The sequence below is a fragment of the Acomys minous genome (assembly GCF_964271855.1).
Source record: "Acomys minous genome assembly, chromosome: 14".
Taxonomy (NCBI): Eukaryota; Metazoa; Chordata; class Mammalia; order Rodentia; family Muridae; genus Acomys; species Acomys minous.
The window spans coordinates 90,353,757-90,373,858 of NC_140496.1; the positions used below are offsets into that span (position 1 = coordinate 90,353,757).

Sequence of the window (20,102 nt, forward strand, 5' to 3'; positions counted from 1 at the left end):
CTGTCCTCTGTGCAGAGATGCTCAGGTGAGTGCCTTTTCAGGAGAACTTGCTTTTCCTTTAGTTGAAAGATAACCCCTAAGTGAGAATGAAGTCTTGCTTTCTGCCGATGACACTGCCTTTTCTTTCACTTGATAGGTATGGCAGGATTTTATGTTTGCCAGCGCCCTTTATCCGGCTGAGCAGGGCTTCCTGGCCTCAGTGAGAAGGGAAGCTGCATACCAGGTTTGTTGTTATTACGCCTCCAAAAAGAGAGAAGATGAATATATCCTTTTTTTCCCCCTCCTTTTGTTAAATCACCTATTTCTTTTTGGTATTTCCTATTAAGTTCTAAGAAAAATTGCAGTCTGGTTATTGATTTCCTGAGTCATTCACCCAGTGTCATGGCTTAAGTATCACCTGCTTGCTGAGAGCTCCCAGACTTTCGCCCAATCTTCCAGTCTCTGACAAATCCCTCATTCTTGTATCCCATCCCGCTTGGTGGTGTGGTCAAAGGCTGGGTAGGCATCTCCAAGCATGTAACATATCCAAACCACACACCCATCACTACCCCAGTCCTGCTGCTCCTATAGCTTTCCTCAGCAAATAAATACAAGTCTCTCTCAGGACAAAGATTTCATGTGACTCTTAAATCCGTGAATTGTTTGTGCATTTCACACATGCCTTGTCAGTGATTTTTATATGTTTATTTTATTTAAAAGATTTATTGATTTGTTTGCTTATTTATTTATTTATTTATTTACTTACTTACTTACTTACTTATTCCGCTCACTGGAACCTGGGAATCATGGATTAGTCTAGGCCGGCCGGACAGTGAGCCCTGAAACTCTCCTGTCTCTCTGCCTCCCTAGCACCACAATTACAGATGTGCTCAGCCCCGCCCAGTTTTGGACATGGGTGCTGGGGATAGAACTCAGGTTTCCACACTTGAGTAGAAAGCACTTAAATGACTGAGCTGCCTCCCCTAGTTGTTCAGAGAGCTATTAAAATTGCATTGCCATGATGCGTGAGTGGCCATTTTGTGAGGTTAACAGGTAGGCAAGCCATTCCTATGTAATTTTATTAATCACTGTAGCCCTGGGTTCTTCTATGTTAGGTATGGACATTATTTTATGTTTTCTTAAATTTCAGGTCAGGAGGCTAAAGTCTCACCCCTCCATCATCATATGGAGCGGCAACAATGAGAATGAGATAGCTCTGAGGGTGAACTGGTTTCATATAGATCCCAAGGACTTGGGAACTTATATTGAAGACTATGTGACCCTCTATGTGAAAAACATCAGAGAGGCCGTCTTATCAGTAAGTACTGGCGTTGGTGCAGCAGAATTTAAGAATGTGCTTCTAAAATGCGTAGATCTCAATATTGCTATAGTATATTGTATGCATTTCTTCCCCCTCAGACAGTTTCTCTGTGTGGCCATGGCTATCCTGGAACTTGCTCTGTAGACTAAGCTGGCCTCAAACTCACAGAGGTTTGTCTGCCTCTGCCTCCCGAGTGCTGGGATTAAAGGCGTGTACTGCCATCACTGCCACCACCACCACCAGGTTTTTTGTGTGTGTGTGTGTGTGTGTGTGTGTGTGTGTGTGTGCCTCTTTTAAAGGCAGTCTTTGAAACGTCATTTGAATTCAGAATATTTAATGATAATGCTATAGCATACTGTCTGACCCACATGGGTTGCGTGTGGATTTCTTGGAAGATGAACTGTCTTTGGGATTTTGCACATGGATTCAGTACTTACTGTTGCACACACTCTGGAGTTCAGGTGTAGATCCTCAAATGTCTACCTAGTCTAGATTAGATGATTTTTATTACGGTATGCCACCTCTATAGTTCTGAAACTATGTATGTAAATGCAGATGCAGATGTACTTGTATTCTCTGATGTTTATGTTGGTGTGTATCCTACATGACTATCTTGGTCTTTGGTGTGAGGGTCACAGTTGTTATAGTGTGTCCGGGGCTCTCCTATGGTGGTACTCTTTGTATCACTATTTTGAACTAGGCATATTGAATACTCTGTGCTAATATACATTGGCCTTTTTTGTGGTGAGAGGACAGTGATTTTTTTTTTCAGTAACACTTTCAAAAGATTGTTTTAAAAGACTAATATTCTACTGCCTGATTTAGTGATCTGGCTGTCTTTACAGTTTTGCATCTATAATCATATATTTGGTTTATTCTGAAAAACTCTGAAAAGGAATGTATATTTTTAAATTTTATTTATTTATATGAATGTTCTATCTGCATGTACACCTGCACTCCAGAGGAGGGCATTAGAGGGTATAGGTGGTCGTGAGCCACCATATGGTTGCTGGGAATTGAACTCAGGACCTCTGGAAGAGCAGACAGTGCTCTTAACCGCTGAGCCATCTCTCCAGCCCCAGGAACGTATTAAAAACAGTGTGTTATAGGTAACACCAATGTATGCTAGTTAATGACTTTAAGTGTATCTTTGTTTAGGAGACTTATTTGTTTTTACTTTATGAGTGCTTGCCTGCATGTCTTTGTGTGCAGTGTGGATAGCTGCTGCTGCGAAGGGCACTGGGTCCTCTGGAACTAGGGTTACAGGTGGTGGTGAGCCACCATGCGGGTGTTGGAGAAATGGCTCATCAGTCAAGAATATGTGATGTTCATATTTGATCAATCTAACAATTTGACTTTAATGCCTAGGGCTTTTTTTTTTTTAACAGTATAGCAACGAAGTGCCCATGAATCACAGTCCTGTTTATGAAACCTTTGGCAATTTGCTTAATGTCCACTTTTCCACTGATAAGATTGAATTAGAAAGAGGTACTAACTCTTAGGAGCTTCTATGGGTCCTTGTCTCAGCCTCTACAGATGTCTTCATTCTGGGTCATGAAGATGTTTACAAAGTTCCTTGAAAATGGATATGTTAACTGCTATGTCATAATTACTGCAGTTGTTGCCATCAAGGCTACTCATTATAATTAATTTCTAGTGGTTCATCTTGCTCTAAACAAGCATCTAAGGTCATGATCTAGAATTTTCTTCACTTTACAGATGAGACCCTGAGATGAAGACCTGCCCTATACTTGTAAGATTCTGAGTTGAGTTCTAAACCCAAGTGTATCTGACTCAATAGCTTTTGTTCTTAACCCGGATTCCTGAAATCTTGTCCCTAGGGAAAATTTGTCAGAGATGAAGATGACACGTTAGGTGAAGAGACCCAGCTACCTAGCAGCGTCATAACTAAATGCCTCTTGTGACAAGAGACTCTTCTCACTCGTATCCATCCCCACTGTTAACCTCGAAGTCATTAGTACCAAAGTTGAGGAACTGTGTGAGATGATGCCCTGCCTATGGGCTAGGAAAGAACAAAGCATGGCTGAGAACACTGGGAAGAGGTGCCATGGGGCATGAGCTCGGGCGCTCATCACGGGAGAAAGGATAGCAAATACGAACAGGGCAGTGTTGACAGGGAGAGCAGTGACCATCCTATTAACTTTCAGCTGTTTGGCATCTCTAGGAATTCATGGTTTGTTTGTTTGTTTGTCTTTTTAAAGAACTTTACTGTCGGTAAACACTTACCAAATCAACATCTTATCCTTAAAAGCATCTTATTTCTATGTCCAGGAAGACAAGAGCCGCCCTTTTATTGCATCCAGCCCTACCAATGGGGTCAAAACCATGGCAGAAGGCTGGGTCTCTACTGACCCTGACAACATCCATTATGGAGATATACATTTTTATGACTATTTCAATGACTGCTGGAATTGGGAGGTCTTCCCAAAAGCTCGATTAGTGTCCGAATATGGCTACCAGTCCTGGCCTTCCTTTAGCACACTAGAAAAGGTAAGCCACTGGGCTCTCCATTTTCCCCTGATTTGCAACATTAGATGGTGGGTTCAGGGAGTCAGAGGAGAGCCACTTCTTATTTAATTAATAGTTGAGGAACAGGATGAAAGAAAAGAATTCTGGCTTAACGTCTGAGGAGCTAAAAATGTTATGATTGCCATTTTGAGTGGATAACTTTCCAGTGTGCTTTTAATTGGTGTGCGTTCAGGAACACTTAAAAGTTAGATAGAAGCCTGTAGAAGCTTAAGTTTGACTTTTAATTTTACACAAAAACAACTCTAGTTGCTAGAAACATCTATCTATCTATCTATCTATCTATCTATCTATCTATCTATTTTGGTTTTCGAGACAGGGTTTCTCTGTTACACAGAGCTGGCCTCGAGCTGGCCACAGAGATCTGCCTGTCTCTGCTTCCTGAGTGCTGGGATTAAAGGCGTGTGTCACTCTACCCAGCTTATTTACTTATTTGTGTGTGTGTGTGTGTGTGTGTGTGTGTGTGTGTGTGTGTGTGTGTTTATTCTTGCCCCATGTGTGTGGTGGTGAAAGGACATCTGCAGGAGCTGATTCTCTCTTACACCTGGAGTTCTGGGGATCCAACAGTCAAGCTGAGCAGCGAGTGCCTTTCCCAGCTGGACCATCTTGTTGCCCCTGAATGGATACTGCTGAATCATTTATAGCTATTCAAAATTGGATATCCAACCACATTAAAAGAGATGAATAGGATAAGCAAGTCCCAGTCTGTGCTACCCAGTTTTATTTCCTCCTTCCTCACAGCTGTCTTTATTTCTCTTGCTGCTTTTTCTTCATGTTGGTATATCTGGTTTTCTGTATAGATATATACTCTCTACCCAAAGATTTAATTTTAGAGTTGTGTGTGATATTTTTAAAAGCCCTTTAATGAGAAGTAGTTCTCTTAATAAAGAACTTGCTTATTTAATGTACACAACTCAAGGTGGTCCTTGGTGTACTTGAAGACATATACACCCATTCCCACACTCTGATGTTGGGACATTTTCATCACCCAGTAGAAACTCTGGTCCCCTTAGCAGTCACTTTCTGCTCTCTTCTGACCCTCCTTGCCAGCCATAGGCACCGCTGCCCTGTGTCTGTGTCTATATGTTTATGTACTCTTTTCAATTCATGTGATTAGAATAACACATTGTGTGGTGTCATGAGGTTGGCGTAACTTGCTGCCTTAGAGGGTCATTACCCCTTATTGATGACTGTGTTCTATTGGATCCACATTTGCCGATCATTTTGTCTGTTGATGGACAGGTGTGTCGTTTCCGTGTCTTAGCCATCATGAAGAAAGCTGTTGTGGATGCTAGTGTGCCTGTTTTTGAATGAACACTGTTTTAGACCGCCTGGGTGTGAACCTGTGAATGCAGCTGATGAGTCATCAGATGACTCTCTCACTGCTCGGAATTGTTTTCTGTAGTGACTGCACCCCTTAGTTTTCCTTCTAGCCTTTTCTGCATCCTTTCCAACACTTTTTTTTTCACTTTTAAGAACATTTTTTTTTTGTGGAATTATAGTTTTAAAAAACTGCATTTCTTTTATTGCACTTTGTATATCTTCCTTTGAGGAATGTATATTCATATCCTTTATTCAATCTTATTTATTGTTTTAGGCACAGTTTTGCTAGTTGCCCAGGACTAGGCTGGGCTGAAACTCATTCTATAGACTAGGCCAGGAGTTTTCAACCTTTCTAACACTGTGACCCTTTTATACGGTTTCTCATGTTGTGGTGACCCCAACAATAAAATTATTTCTGTTGTTACTTCATAGCTGTACTTTTGGTACTGTTATGAATTGTAATGTAATGTCTATTCTGATGGCCTTAGTGACCTCCTGTGAAAGGGTCCTTTGACCCTCAAAGGGGTCACGACCCACAGGTTGAGAACTGCTGGTCCAGGCAGTTTTAGGATAAGGAATATGAGCAAATTCTAAAACATTTACTATTATAATAGCAGTATTTGATTATTATTTAAAACTATGACATTTTAGGCAGAATATCAGTCATAGTCCATTACTTAGTTTTAAAAACCCAATAAAAGAACTTACCTAAATAAGTGAAATGGGATTACAAGATACAGTGAAGCCAGTTTGGTGGTACCGGCTTTTAAGTCCAGCACTCAGGAGGCAGGAGAATCAGTTTAGCATCTGTCCATGTGAGAGGACATGGGTGCTACCTGAGTCCTCTCTCAGAAAACCAAAGGACAACAACATCAGCAAGAAGATATGACAAGTAGTTTAACAGACAGAACTATGTTTTTCTAGGCCAGGCTTTTAAGAGACATACTAAATTATAATGTTCTAGTTATGAAAGCAGAACATTGTTTTCAAATTGGATCCTGCCTTGTACAAGGCTGGTCCTTGACCAGTAATAAAAAGGATGATTTGTTGTTTTTGTTTTTGTTTTTTAAAGTTTTTCGAGACAGGGTTTCTCTGTGTTGCCTTGGCTGTCCTGGACTCACTTTGTAGACCAGACTGGCCTCGAACTCACAGTGACCCACCTGCCTCTGCCTCCCGAGTGCTGGGACTACAGGCATGCGCCACCACATCTGGCTATGGATGAATTTTTTTTAATGTATGAAATTAACACTATAGAACAAACCTTGAGTTCTTTTCTGATGTGCAGAGCACTTCGCAGGTTTGTCAGGACCGTGCAAGGAAGGTGGCTCCACTGCTATAAGATCTGTAACTCTTCTTTATTCAAAAGGTCTCATCTAAAGAGGATTGGTCATACAGTAGCCACTTTTCCCTTCATCGACAACATCATATAAATGGTAATGAGGAGATGCTTCAACAGGCCGGACTTCATTTCAGACTCCCCCAGAGGACAGACCCATTACGCAACTTTATGGATACTATCTACCTTACTCAGGTAAGCCATTTTCATCTGGAGCTGACAACTTTCTACACCGCACATACACAAAGTGCAGATTTTACAGCCTTTGCACGGTGGAAAATGTTCGGGTTTGCATTCTCTTGTTAAGGCTTCTGTTTTCTTCACAATACAGATGTGACAATCCATAAGACCTCAACTAATTTTTGGCTTTATTTCTCCAAGAAGAACAGCTTATGAAATTCTAAAAGCAGTTGTGTGTTAAAAACAAACAAACAACAACAACAACAAAACACCTGTTAGTTCAGCATTCATATAAAGGTTCAGCAGTGAAGGCAGTAATAGAATTTCGCAAGAAGGCAGAACTGGACTCACACATGAGGCAGTGAGATGGCCTCTAACTCTGCGGCCTTACAGAGTTAAGGGTGGAAAATAGTAAAGTGATCAATGACGTGTGCCACACCAAGGGGATAGCTTTATAGGAAAATGAAAGTCCTTCATGTATACAAACTAATTTCACCACAGACCTGAGAGTCAAATGTGAAGGTTTGGGGCAGAGCCACAATTACATGCTCCAGGCCTTGGATTTGATCCCTGAGACAAAGAAAACCAAGACCCTGGAATATGGAGGCAACACAATAAACTTCTTGGAGAGAACACGAGGCAATAACTTCATGACTTTGAGTCAGGGAGAGAGAGAGAGAGAGAGAGAGAGAGAGAGAGAGAGAGAGAGAGAGAGTTAAGGCTTGAGAGCACTAGCCACGAAAGAAAATGTTGATAAATCATATTTCACCACCTGGCTGTCACCAGATGTCCAACAAATATGACAGGAACAAATGAAGGCAGCAGAGGGGGCTCTAAGCTCAGGGGTTGGCGAAGACTGAGGTAACTTCCTGTGGAAGAGACCGTGCTGGTGAAGCCATGCTGTTTTTTTTTTCCTTAGTCAGGGTTCAGGAGTGGTACTATGAATCAGAGACTAAGAGAAAAGGCTGGGCATACAGCTAGTATTTGGAACAGATATGATCAGACAAGAATGGGGCGGGACGCAGAACGCATAGGAATAGTGGGAGAGTTGAAGAGATAGAAGAGTCTGCTGTGACTGTAAGGCGAAGTCAGGGAAGGCCCTCCATGTTCATGAAGAAGCTTGCTGCAAGGCCTCCTTGGTTCAAACTGTTTTTGACAGTTGCAAAATTTGGTCAACTAATAGTGTCTTAGCAAGTAGGCCCATTTCCTGTTCTTCAGAACCTTGTGCATGACTAACCAGAAAAGAACAAAGGGTGGGGGTGAGATTAGAGAGGATGAGCCAAACAAAGAACTAATCTTTCTCCTCTCCCTCCCTCCCTTCCCATCATTTAAATTTTAGTGGAAATTGTATGTAAGATTACTCAATTCCTGCGCCTTCCTGTCGGTGCCTCCTTGTGTTTTCCCTGTTCCTTTCTTACATGGCAAGGCCTGGCTTTCAGTTCCAGGAAGTTTCAATTAACTAACTCATTCATGTGCAGTTTTTGTTTGGCTTTTAGCCTGGTGATGACCACCTTGCTGCTCCTGTGGGTAGGGAGAGGAGGTAGGGAGTGAAAAGTGGAGCTAGGAGGGCAAAGAGAAAAATAAAAGATTAATGCCATCTAGTTTACACTTAGAAAGCATCAAGGCAGTGCCAAACTCTGTGAGAGCAAGACCAATTCTGAGCCAAGGCTCACATAACCTCATCACTACTAAATCCCACGAGCGGAGCATTTCCATGGATGCCCAGTCGGCCTCCTCCTGCATTGCTTAGAGCTCCTCACACTTACATTTCAACGTAAACTATCCCTGCTTGCTTACTCAACATACTCTGGGAGGGTTGCCTAAGTTGGTAAGACAATGAGTGTGTATGCTTTTGTCTTGCGCTGGACTATTTTACCGTGGGAACAAATCACACTGCAAATAGTTTTCCTACTGAAGGACACTATGTTGTTTCCAGCTGGAGGCTGTTATGAGTAACGCTGCGATGAGCAGTATTTGAGATGACTATTAGTAGGCGAAGGTACTTCCTTGGGTATATAGCTGATTTACAAGGAAGCCAAGTATTTAGCTTTGGCAGAAACTGTCAGAAACTTTCCTAAAGTGGTTAAACAAACTGACACTTTGTCTCACTATTTTACAGTTCCAGTTGGCTTACCTTCTCTTCAGCAGCTGGTGGTGTCAGTCCTTAGTTATAGGAATTCTGGTGGGCATGCATCTTAAATGGCTTTAATTTCCATTTGCTTGGTTAAAAATGAGATTAAAGCGCTAGAGAGGTGGTTCCATGGTTAAGAGCACTGGCTGCTCTTCTGGAAGAACCAGGTTTGATTTTCCAGCACCCACATGGCAGCTCGTAACTCCAATTCCAGTGAATCGAATGCCCTCTTCTGGTTTTTGTGGGTACCAGGTACACATGGTGTACAAACATACATGCACACAAAGGACCCATACATATCAAATAAGATTTTAAAAGAATGTGATTAAGCATATTTTATTTTCTATTTTTGTTTTGTTTTTCTGAGACAGGGTTTCCTGGTTGTCCTGAAAGTCACTCTCTATACCAGGCTGGCCTTGAACTCAGAGATCCACCTGCCTCTGCCTCTCTGGTGCTGGGATTAGAAGAGTGTGTCACCACCACCTGGTACCACATTTTCATATATTTATTAACTATTTAGGTAGCTTTTATAGTGAAGTGTTTATTTAAGGTTTCTACTTATTTGTTTTATAGAAGTTCTTAACTATGGATATCTCTTTGTGTTTTTGAGACAGGGATTCTCTGTGTAGCCTTGACTGTCCTGGACTCATTTTGTAGACCAGGCTGTCCTCCAATTCACAGAGATCTGCCTGTCTCTGCCTTCCTGAGTGCTGGGATTACACGTGTACACCACACCCTACATTTGGATATCTCTCAATAGATATATGAATTATAGCTAGGAGTATTTTTCAGTGACACAGTATTCTCTGGGTTCCATCCCCAGCATCATAGGAAAGAAACGTGTGTGTGTGTGTGTGTGTGTGTGTGTGTGTGTGTGTGTGTGTGTGTACTAAACTAAAGGGAATGAAAGAGTGATTACAATCCAGGTAGTGGTGGTACATGCCTTTGATTCCAGCTCTTGGGAGATCTCTTAAGTTCAAGGCCAGCTTGTCGACAGAGCAAGTTCCAGGACAGCCAGAGAACTATACAGAAAAACCCTGTCTTGAAAAAACAAAAACAAACAAACAAAAATAAATAAAACAGAACAAAAAGAGTGATTATTAACGTAGTATATGGCACATATTATAATCCTTTCTAGGTATCATGTAGTTTAATAATCAGGCAATCAACATTCCTCTAAGTGTCTGCTAAGTGTCCGATACTTCGCCACAAAATGTTTTGAACCCTATCTCATGGAATTCCAACATCTCCAGACATCATATTTATATTGTAAAGTGGATTTTTGTTTATATTTTTATTTTGGCAATATTGAGAGAATTAAACCCAAGGCCTCATGCATACTAGGCAAGCCCTCTATTACTGAGCTATAGCCATTATTTAAATTCAATGCCTGAGGAAACAGAAGTTCAGAAGAGAAATATTTTGCTCAAGAACTTGCCCATGACAAAATTTCCATTTTTAAACCATTTGTGATATCCCACCACCTTCCAGTTGAGGAAAGGGAAGTTGTACAACTATCCAGGCATTTGATTGACTCAATAATTCCTGGAGCTGATTGGAAGAGTAGAGAAGGTGAAGCCAACCGCTAGTTCTTTGAAACAATCAATAAAATAGTTGATGTGAAGATGGACTGGGCAAGTGAAGAGACCAAATTAAGAATGGAAGAGGAAATAATGCCACTGGCCTTACAAAAATAGCAAAGACTGTGAGGAAAAACTATGAAAAACTGTGAGAAGTAACACCAAGGGACTTATAAGAAATGAATGTATTACTAGTGAAACTATGAAAACTGACTCAAGAAGAAGTAGAGTACCTGAATAGACAAGTAGCCAAGTGAGGGCCATCCCCACTTAGGTTAAGGTCATTTTAATTTATCATGCGCTCACTCAATGAAACATCATCATAAATCAAAGGTAATCTTTATTTTATCCTTTGGGACATTATTAAAAGTAGCATTGTTTATTTAATTTTACTTTAATGTTGTTTGTGGCTATTTCATAAAGACAAACCTGATATTTTACTTTTGATCTTATTTACTGTACTCTTGAAAACTGTATTTCTTAGTTCCAGCAAGATTTCCCTTTATCCCTAAGGGTATCCCATATATAAGATCAAGTCATCAGCAGAAGCAATAGTTTCATGTCTTCTTTTCCCTTCTGGATATCTGCATCTCATGTTCTCAGAAATGCTCTGGCTGGGATGTCTAGTAGAGCATTGAATAAGTGTACTGGATCCAGTTTCCCTCTGTTTCTGTGGCAAACCCTGTGACAAAAAGAAGAAGCTTAGGGAACAAAGGACTTTATTTGACTTGGACTGCCAGGCTATAGTCCATCACTGAGTAAAGCCAGGGAAGGAATCAAGCAGGAAACTGAAGCAGAAATCATGGAATAGTGGTGCTTGCTGGCTTACTCTCTAGCCTACTCACAGGCTCAGACTTAGGGAGCACACTTTCTTACATAGGACATCATCTCCTGCCTAGGGATGGTGCCACCACAATGGCTTGGGCCCTTCCTCCTCGATAGATAACGGAGACAATCCTCACAGACAGGCTAATCTGATCTATGCAATTCTTCAATCAAAACTTCCCTCTCAGATGACTGAAGTGGAAGTTTCAGGTTTCTTTGAAGACTCCGTTGTGTCACGTGATGTTTTTCTGGAACACATCTATGAAAGAACACGTGATGTTTTGCTGGGAGCAAAACTGTGAGAGGTTGAGCGGTGGTTGGAAGGAGTATAAGAAGAGCCGTGGACGGTGAGTGGGGAGGAGGCTTTTGTGTTGTTACATTGCTATGCAGCACTTTACTGCTCTTTGTAGTACTCCGGCCGATTCTGGCCACTTCCACTGACTCGTGCACATTTGGCAGAACCTTGCAGTTTCTGTTGGATCATGCCACCGCTACAGATTTGTGTTGCTGTTTGGTGTTGACGTATTGGACTGAACTTTTGGTATCCTGACAACCCTGAGTGGATTTGGCCCAAGGAACTATGTCTAAACAGATCCACACCCCCTTTTTCCTGTTAACATTCTTTCTCCCCTACCTCTGGTTGGTGGGTTAGAAGTGAGTTTGAAGTGTTTAAGAGCTCTAATTAAAGCAGGTTTAAAAAAAAAATCTAAGCCTACAGGTGATGCCCAGCCGTGACCTAGGCATAATGGATAACTTCTCTTCTAATGTGGTAGAGGAATTGGCAGGTTTTGATGGGTTGGCGATGTTGTTTAAGGAGGTTGGCAGGGTAGCAGCTACTGCCGTTGGGTGGTCCTGGAGGGGGTGGTCCTGTCTTGCTCCTGGAGGGGGTTTTCTGATTTTGCTTCCTGGTCTTCACACATATCATGTTGAAATTGGGGGGAAAGCTGAAAACTCAGCCGACTCATTCAATCTGCTTGTGTTAGAAAGGATTGCACAGTTGGCTAGGCACTTAGAGAGCTTGTGGATAGAGGTTGAAGTGCTTGGAAAGCAAGAAGGGCCAGTGGGTGGAGAACGACAGGGTTTAGGATTGGTGTCTGAGACTGGGAATTTACTGAAGGATGAAAGAGGGAAGCAAACTAGGCTAAGGGCGGACTGCCACCCCATCCTGCACTTTTGCTACCTGGTGCCCAGAGTACCTTCGTGAGGCAGGGGGCCGGGAAGAGCAAGAGGCTGTACAGGGAAAACAGGATAGTGTTGAGCCAAGTGTGCTACCAGAAGAGTTGTCTGGGGCTACACAGGCAACATCACCCTTCCCAGACTTTGTGCAGCATATGCCTGTAACAATGGTGGTCATGCTTATAATGAGTCTACATGGCATCCAATAGAAATGCTAGATCTAAAGCACTTTAAAAGGGCCGTTGTATTATGTGGCTTTCATTCTCCATTTGTTAAAGAAATGTTACGTAACTGGGCTACAAAGCACTGAGTTATTCCTCAAGATTGGAAGAGATTGGTGTCAGCTGTGCTAGAAGCTGGTCAACAATTACAATGGTTGTGGTGGAGGCACAAAGCCATGAAAATAAAACAAGTAATATAGCAAGGAGGATAAATGTTGCTAAAGACCAACTGCTTGCTGAAGGATGTTATGCTGACCTACAAGAACACATACAACCTAATGATGTCATAAATGCACAATGTGGCGTTGCATCATTAAGAGCTGTGGATATGATTGAGAATCCAGGGGAAAATACCACCTCATTTACTAAATTCCTAGAGAGATTGGGTTCACCTGTAAATAGAGCCAGATCAGACCCTGAAATCAGAAAGTCATTGATAGAGATCTTGGCATTCAGAAATGTAAGTCCTGAACGTAAAAGAGCAATTAGACCATGGAAAGCATAAGGAGCCCCATTAGAGGAATGGACAAGAGAGATAGCTGATAACGGCTCTCAGGAGCATCATTTCAATACCACAGGACAAGCCATAGCTGGAAGTCGCAGGATCAAAATACCTGATGTTTTTGTTTTTGTTTTTCTTTTTGGTTTTTCGAGACAGAGTTTCTCTGTGTAGCCTTGGCTGTCCTGGACTCCCTTTGTAGACCAGGCTGGCCTCGAACTCACAGTGATCCACCTGCCTCTGCCTCCCGAGTGCTGGGATTAAAGGCGTGTGCCACCACGCCCGGCTATTACCTGATGTTTTAATTGTGGTGAATTTGGCCATTTCCAAAGAAATTGTAAGGCCAGAAGATTCAGAGCTCAAACTAGCAAGGGCATTGACTCTGGAGAAAATGGTATTTTTAGAAGAGAATAGGCAGGTTCTGGCTGCAACGGAACACAAAGACTTGCTGTGGAAAGGGCAAACATTGGTCTAAAGATTGGTCTAAGAGAAATATATGAGGTAAACCTTTGCCATTGGGAAATGAACTGAGGGCCCTGTCAGCTTGAGGCCCTATAGCAAATAATACAAGCTATTCTCCTTTGGTCGGCTAGGAGATACCAAGCAGGCAAGAGAATCAAAATTAAGTTTTTTAAATCTTATACATGCTACAGAAGGAAGTGTGGCTTTGGATCTGGCCATAAACACACCTCTTACACTATCCCCCAAGATGGAATGTTCCAAGTTAGCCACTGGTGTTTATGGTGTTTTAACTTCAGGGACAGTAGGAATAATCTTGGGAACAAGTGGCTTATCTTCTCAAGGATTTATTGTACAAGAAAGGGATTGCAAGAAAGAAATTAAAATGATGGCATAGGTGAAAAGGAAGATGCAAATTAATGCAGGGGATAAAATTGCTCAGCTGTTACTGTTTCCCTACATCAAGGGCAAGGTTGCTCTAGTAGAAAGAACAAGGGCTTTGGGAAGTACTAGAAAGTTTGTGTTCTGGCAAACAGTGGTTTTGTTTTAATTGAAAAATCCCTGATTGTTCTATTTTACCAAAGAAGACTCAGGATCCAGATGCTGTGATGAAAAACCTGCTAGCTCAGAGAGGCGGAGAAAGCACCCAGCTGCACTTCCTACTCAGCTCATGTCCCAATGGAGAAGGCCCAAAAAGGCTCACTAGCTAAGCTGACAGCCCAGGAGAAAAGGCTAAAAAACCTAAGGCCAAAGGCTTGCTAGCCCAAGGCCCAAAAAGCCGAAGGCCAAGGAGCTGAGGAGCTCAAGAGCAAGAGAGCTAAGCTAAAATCCCAAGATAAAGAGCTAAAGCACCAAAGACCCCTTCTACTTCTACAGTCTGCCTTAAATACACCTCAACTCAAAGTCCCTCCTACTCTTTAATTCCTGTCAGCTGGTTTCTTGCTCCGCCTCTTGACCTAGGGTTAACTTTATTAAATCCTATGTACAGATAGCTCCTGGATTAAAGAGCCGGATGGCTGAACCACACCTTGACCATCTGTTTACAATAGACAAAGTTCTTGGGTTAAAAGTGTGTTAGGGCTCAACTACAAGAAGCAGGGATTCACAGTTCAATATTAAGGATCACAATGGAACCAACAACAGGTTTTTACAATTAACAATCTCAGGGACCATAATGGGAACAAAGACAGGTTTTTGCAGTTTACAGTCTTTTTTTTTAACTAATATTTTTTTTAATTAATTTATTCTTGTTACATCTCAATGGTTATCCCATCCCTTGTATCCTCCCATTCTTCCCTCCCTCCCATTTTCACTTAATCCCATCCCCTATGACTGTTCCTGAGGGGGATTACCTCCCCCTTTATATGCTCATAGAGTATCAAGTCTCTTCTCGGTAACCTGCTGTCCTTCCTCTGAGTGCCACCAGGTCTCCCCCTCCAGGGGACATGGTCAAAGGTGAGGCACCAGAGTACGTGAGAAAGTCATATCCCACTCTCCACTCAACTGTGGAGAATGTTCTGCCCATTGGTTAGATCTGGGTAGGGGGCAGTTTACAGTCTTAGGGATCACATTGAGATCAAATATCCTGCAACATAGTGATTAATAATCCCAAATTAATGATACAAATAAATGGTGTTGAAATAGAAGGTTTGGTGGATATAGGCGCTGACATTACTATACTTTCCCCAAAGTCTTGGAATCCAGATTGGTAACTTCAGAAGGTTTACGCACAGTTTATAGGAATTGGTAAATTATCACAAATAAGAAAGTGTCTGATGGATTGACTGTGTGGGACCAGAGTGTCAAACAGGGAAGTTGAGACCTTATGTGGCTGACATACCCATTAAGTTATGGGGAAGGGATCTTTTACAACAATGGGGTACCCAAATTAATATTCCTGCAATTCCAGGGACAGCAAATGACGAGATTAGGGGTGATAGGTAGATGCTCTTGGGACCATTGTCCAAACACAAGACATCACAAGGATTGCGTTTCCAAATTTATAAAAGGGGCCACCAGAGACATACCAATTGCCTTGTCCCTAAAATGGTTGTCAAACAGGCCTGTGTGGCAAGAGCAGTGGTCCATAACAACAACAACAACAAAAATGCAGGCAATTGAGCAGCTGGTACAAAAGCAGCCAGAGACTCAACATATAGAAGAGTCCACCAGCCCATGGAATTCTTCTGTGTTTGTTATGAAAAAGAAATCAGGAAAATGGAGGAGTGAAAAGAGTAATTCAACCAATGGGTTCTTTACAGCCTGGACTTCCTTTACCATTTTTGTTATCGAGAGATCGTGGCCTATAATCATAATCGCCTTGAAAGATTGCTTTTTCACAGTAGCAGTGCATGAGCAGGATAGAGAAAGGTTTGCTTTCTCAGTATCTACTCTGACCAATAGTGGTCCAATAAAGAGATACTATTGGAAGATACTTCCACAAGGATGTTAAATAGTCCAACTTTATGCCAATATTTTGTTCGACAACCATTAGAAATAATTCATAGGCAATTTCCTCAGTCTATCATTTACCATTATATAGATATTTTGATAGCTGATTCTGACACAGATACTCTAGTGAAAATGTTTAAGGAAACACAGAGAATTCTGCCATGCTGAGGATTACAGATTGCTCCAGAAAATACAAAGAGGAGATTCACTTAGTTATTTTGGTTATAAAAACAGTCAACAACAAATTCAACCACAATAGATACAGATCCGTATGGACCAACTACAAACTCTTAATGATTTTCAAAAATTAATGGGAGATGTTAACTGGCTGAGGCATACAATTGGATTAAATACTTAAGAGTTAAGTAATTTGTTTCAAGAACTACAAGGAGATTCAGATTTAAACAGTCCAGGATGTCTAAGAGCTGAAGCAGAAAGAAAGTTAACTCTTGTAGAACAAAGACTACAAATGCATATGTGGATCGAATTGATCTTAAACTTTATTGTGACATTTTACCTTCAATTTATTCTCCTTTTGGGTTCATTACGCAAAGGGAAGATAGTATTATATAATGGATTTTCTTAGCTCATACACAAAGTAAAAAAACTGAAGACACTTATAGAAAATATTTCTGAATTAATTGTACAAGGTAGAATACGACTATGTCAATTGTCAGGAACAGATATGGCTGAAATTGTAGTACCTCTTAACTAATGCTGAGATTATGTCATTATGGGTGATTAATGAAGATTGGCAAAGAGCCTGTAGTAAGAAATTAGTAACAGATATCCAAAAAGCAAACATATACAGTTTATAAAAAGAACTAATTGGATTCTTCCACGTATTGTAAAGAAAAAATCAGTTCCAGAGGCACCAACATCCTATACTGATGCAAACAAGATGGGTATGGCAGGTGTCTTGGAAGTTTTATCTCTGCCTGAGATGGTGATGTCTTTACTTACTTTGGCATGTGCTCATACTCTATGTTCTACATCATCCTTTTGGGGTTGCTTTTCTTTTACTCACCTTAATTTATAAATCTAGGGAAAGTAGCTTCTACCCCAGACACCTTGAATGGCCTACTTCCACACTGTAACTGTAATCAAGGCTGAGTCTGGTCCCAGGGCTATTCTTAGAGTCCTTAAGCTTGCTGGTATGTAAGGAATGGTCCAGGCTTCAGGATACTTTGGGTCCTGGGTGTTCTGGAATCTTGAGTTGTTTCTTAGTGGCATAATGGAGAATTCCTGCACCTCCAGTGAGCCCTTCACACATGAAGCAATAAGTGATTCATGAATCCCTAGGTGAGAAGAGACTTCTGGCCAACTGGGGCATTGGGTGTGCGAGCTACAATGGAGGGTGATTTTGATGAATTTCGTATTAGTAAGTCTTGAAACTTAATGGGTTACTTTTCATGCAGACAAAAGGTTAAAATCCCTTTATTGTTATTTTTGTGTGTTCCTGTGCATGTGGTGGGCATGTGTGTATATGGGTATGTGTGTGTGACTGAAGTTGACATGGGGTGTCTTCTTTCACTGCTCTCCACTTTATTGAGACAGGTCTTTTGCTGAACCCAGGACTTACCCAGCTGAACCCAGCTTGCTTTGGGGATCCCCTGTTTCCGCTCCCAAGTGCTAGCATTACTGGCAGCATTTACCAGGGCACTAAGGATCTGAACTCCAGTCTTCACACTTGCGTGGCAAGTGGTTTATCTGTTGAGCCATCTCCCCAGCCCTGAGGTTAAAATATTTATTGGGTATAGGTGGGAGAGAAGGAGGCATAGACCTCTATAGGCTACTTCCTGCTGATTCGGGACATAGAGTTCCTTGAGGCAAGTCCAATCTATGTCAGCAGAATATTTAGCAAATGCAGCATGGGGGCAGCAACAGGGGGAGCAGCAATCACCACAGGCCCTCTGGGCTCTCCCATTTATACCCTCTCCAGAGTCCTCAGAATCAAACTATCTGCAGCTGGCAAACATCATGACCCTGCTAGTGCAGGAGGCAAGTCATAATCATCTACAATGAGATAGCCTCTTATTTCACAGCTGGGGTTAAAACATAAGCATACTCACATAATGTCACTGGGTTTTAAAAGAAACCAATGATCTCACTACATAGACTGGAATTTAATGTAAACCCCAGACCCAAACTCCCCCCCCCCAACATCTCCACTGAGATTTCAATTTTTGGCTCCTTCTCTTCATAGAACATTCCAGAAATTGCTTTACTAAATTGATTAGGTACAGAAATTCAAAACACATGTAGATGCTTACTCCAGGGACCTGGATTCTCTATGCATAGGTATTAAGTGTTAAGATATACAAATAAATAGAGTAAGACATAACAGATCCGATAAGGAGAAATTTATTTGAGGGAAGGGAAGGAAAGAGGAGAGGAGTTAGGGCCTGAGTGAGTCATGAAGGTAGAGACAGTGACACACAGAGAGAGAGAGAGAGAGAGAGAGAGAGAGAGAGAGAGAGAGAGAGAGAGAGAGAGGGAGGGAGAGAGGGAGAGAGGGAAAAGGGAAAATGGGGCAACCCTTAGTAGAGAACGCAAGAGAGGAAGGAGTGCAAGAGAGTATGAGAGCTCAAGCTCAGTGGCAGGTTGATTCTTTTTAGACTGGCACACACCTGGTGGCAGATGATGGTGTCAGAGATTTCTAGGCAGCCTAGTGAACTACCATTCCTCCCTTTATGATAATAAAAAAAAATGAGGATATTGGACTGCTTTTCATGCAAGGTAAGTTAAAGTATATAAATGTAGTCTCATTGGAAGCAGCTCTTGGCTGCCATGCAAGGGGTGGGGGTGGGGGACAGGGAATGAGCAACAAAACGTCTCAATTATATGGTGAAGGGGAAGGAGAAGCCCTTTCCCTGGAGAGTTCAGGGTAGAGGGCAGGCTATGTCAGCCATGGCCTGCAGCAGATAGGGACCGAGGAGAGCTGAGAGAACCTGGAGCTGCTTGTCCTGGGTCTGAAGCACACCATTCCAGCTTTTGTCAATAATAAATGGATAAGGATGAAGAAATCAATCGTATTGGGCTGTTTCCTGTTGACAGTAGGGCAGTGACATGGGGTCAAAAGGCTGAAATGTTGGCCAAGTCTAGGAAGAGCAGGCTGTTGTACTTACTGTTCAGGGTCTGAGAACATCTTCAGCTAGGAGGAACAATGCAGGTATGGTAGACAGGATCTGTGAGGTGGGACTGGAGCACCTGTGGGGAGCTGCTTTGGTGCTGTCTCGGATGTAGGAACCCTGGCAGGATATTGGAACATATATTTGGGCAAAAAACAAAGTTAAGTTGGGGGAGAAAATTCCCTTTAAGGTGTACGTTTGAAACTCTTGGGAAAGCAAGTAGAGACAGAAGACTGGGAGCGAAGAAAGAAGTTTGGATGTAGGGACCCTCCTTCCGTTCACCTGACTGTTGGCAGTAACTAAAAGGTCTTGTTTTGGATCTTCCCAAGTTTGGTTGCAGAGGGGTACAAGCTTAGCAGCCCTTATTGTGGGTGTAGGGATTTGAAATTCTGCAGAAGGCATCCCAGAAGAGCCTGGAGGGATAGCAATGGATTGTTCTCATGGGGTGGTGCAGTCAGTGACCCATCTAGGCATTCCCAGAGCAAGGTTTAACTGAAAAAAATGGTGCAATCTGTTCCAGCAACTCATCAGTGCTGGTTTTCATGGCACCATGGACAGAGGCAGTCTGGCCATCAGGTATAGAGGATGAGAGGCTCTTTCTATGGAAGAAGAGCATGGGAGAGATTGACCTCACTTCATTTTCAGCAATGTGAGACAGTAACTCTCCAGATGTCTATTTTGGCCACAGTTCAGGCTGGGCCCTAGCAGAAGGCGATGCATTCGGGGAGGGGGCGACAGTCTCACCCAGCTGTTAACAGTCCACAATCCAGAGCTGAAGTCATCTGCCATGCCTAAATCTCCTTGGCGATCATGGGGATCAACTATTATTATTTGGGGACTCTTTCTCAGAATAAACATATATGTTAAATGCCATATGCAGCAGATCTCTGACAAGTTTGAGGGCCAGCATACCTGAGTTAAGCAAGTTAAGGCTGTATTTAGT

At 42.1% G+C, this 20,102-nt stretch overlaps 1 protein-coding gene across 1 annotated transcript in view; it reads left to right on the forward strand.

Moving 5' to 3' along the window:
• Positions 1 to 20,102, forward strand: part of MANBA (mannosidase beta) — a 90,162-nt gene that overhangs the window by 57,103 nt on the left and 12,957 nt on the right. The window contains exons 10-13 of the mRNA XM_084756250.1: positions 137 to 223; positions 1,130 to 1,297; positions 3,593 to 3,811; positions 6,537 to 6,701. Coding sequence (XP_084612376.1) covers positions 137 to 223; positions 1,130 to 1,297; positions 3,593 to 3,811; positions 6,537 to 6,701 — 639 coding nt within the window. The remainder of the gene's footprint in view (positions 1 to 136; positions 224 to 1,129; positions 1,298 to 3,592; positions 3,812 to 6,536; positions 6,702 to 20,102) is intronic.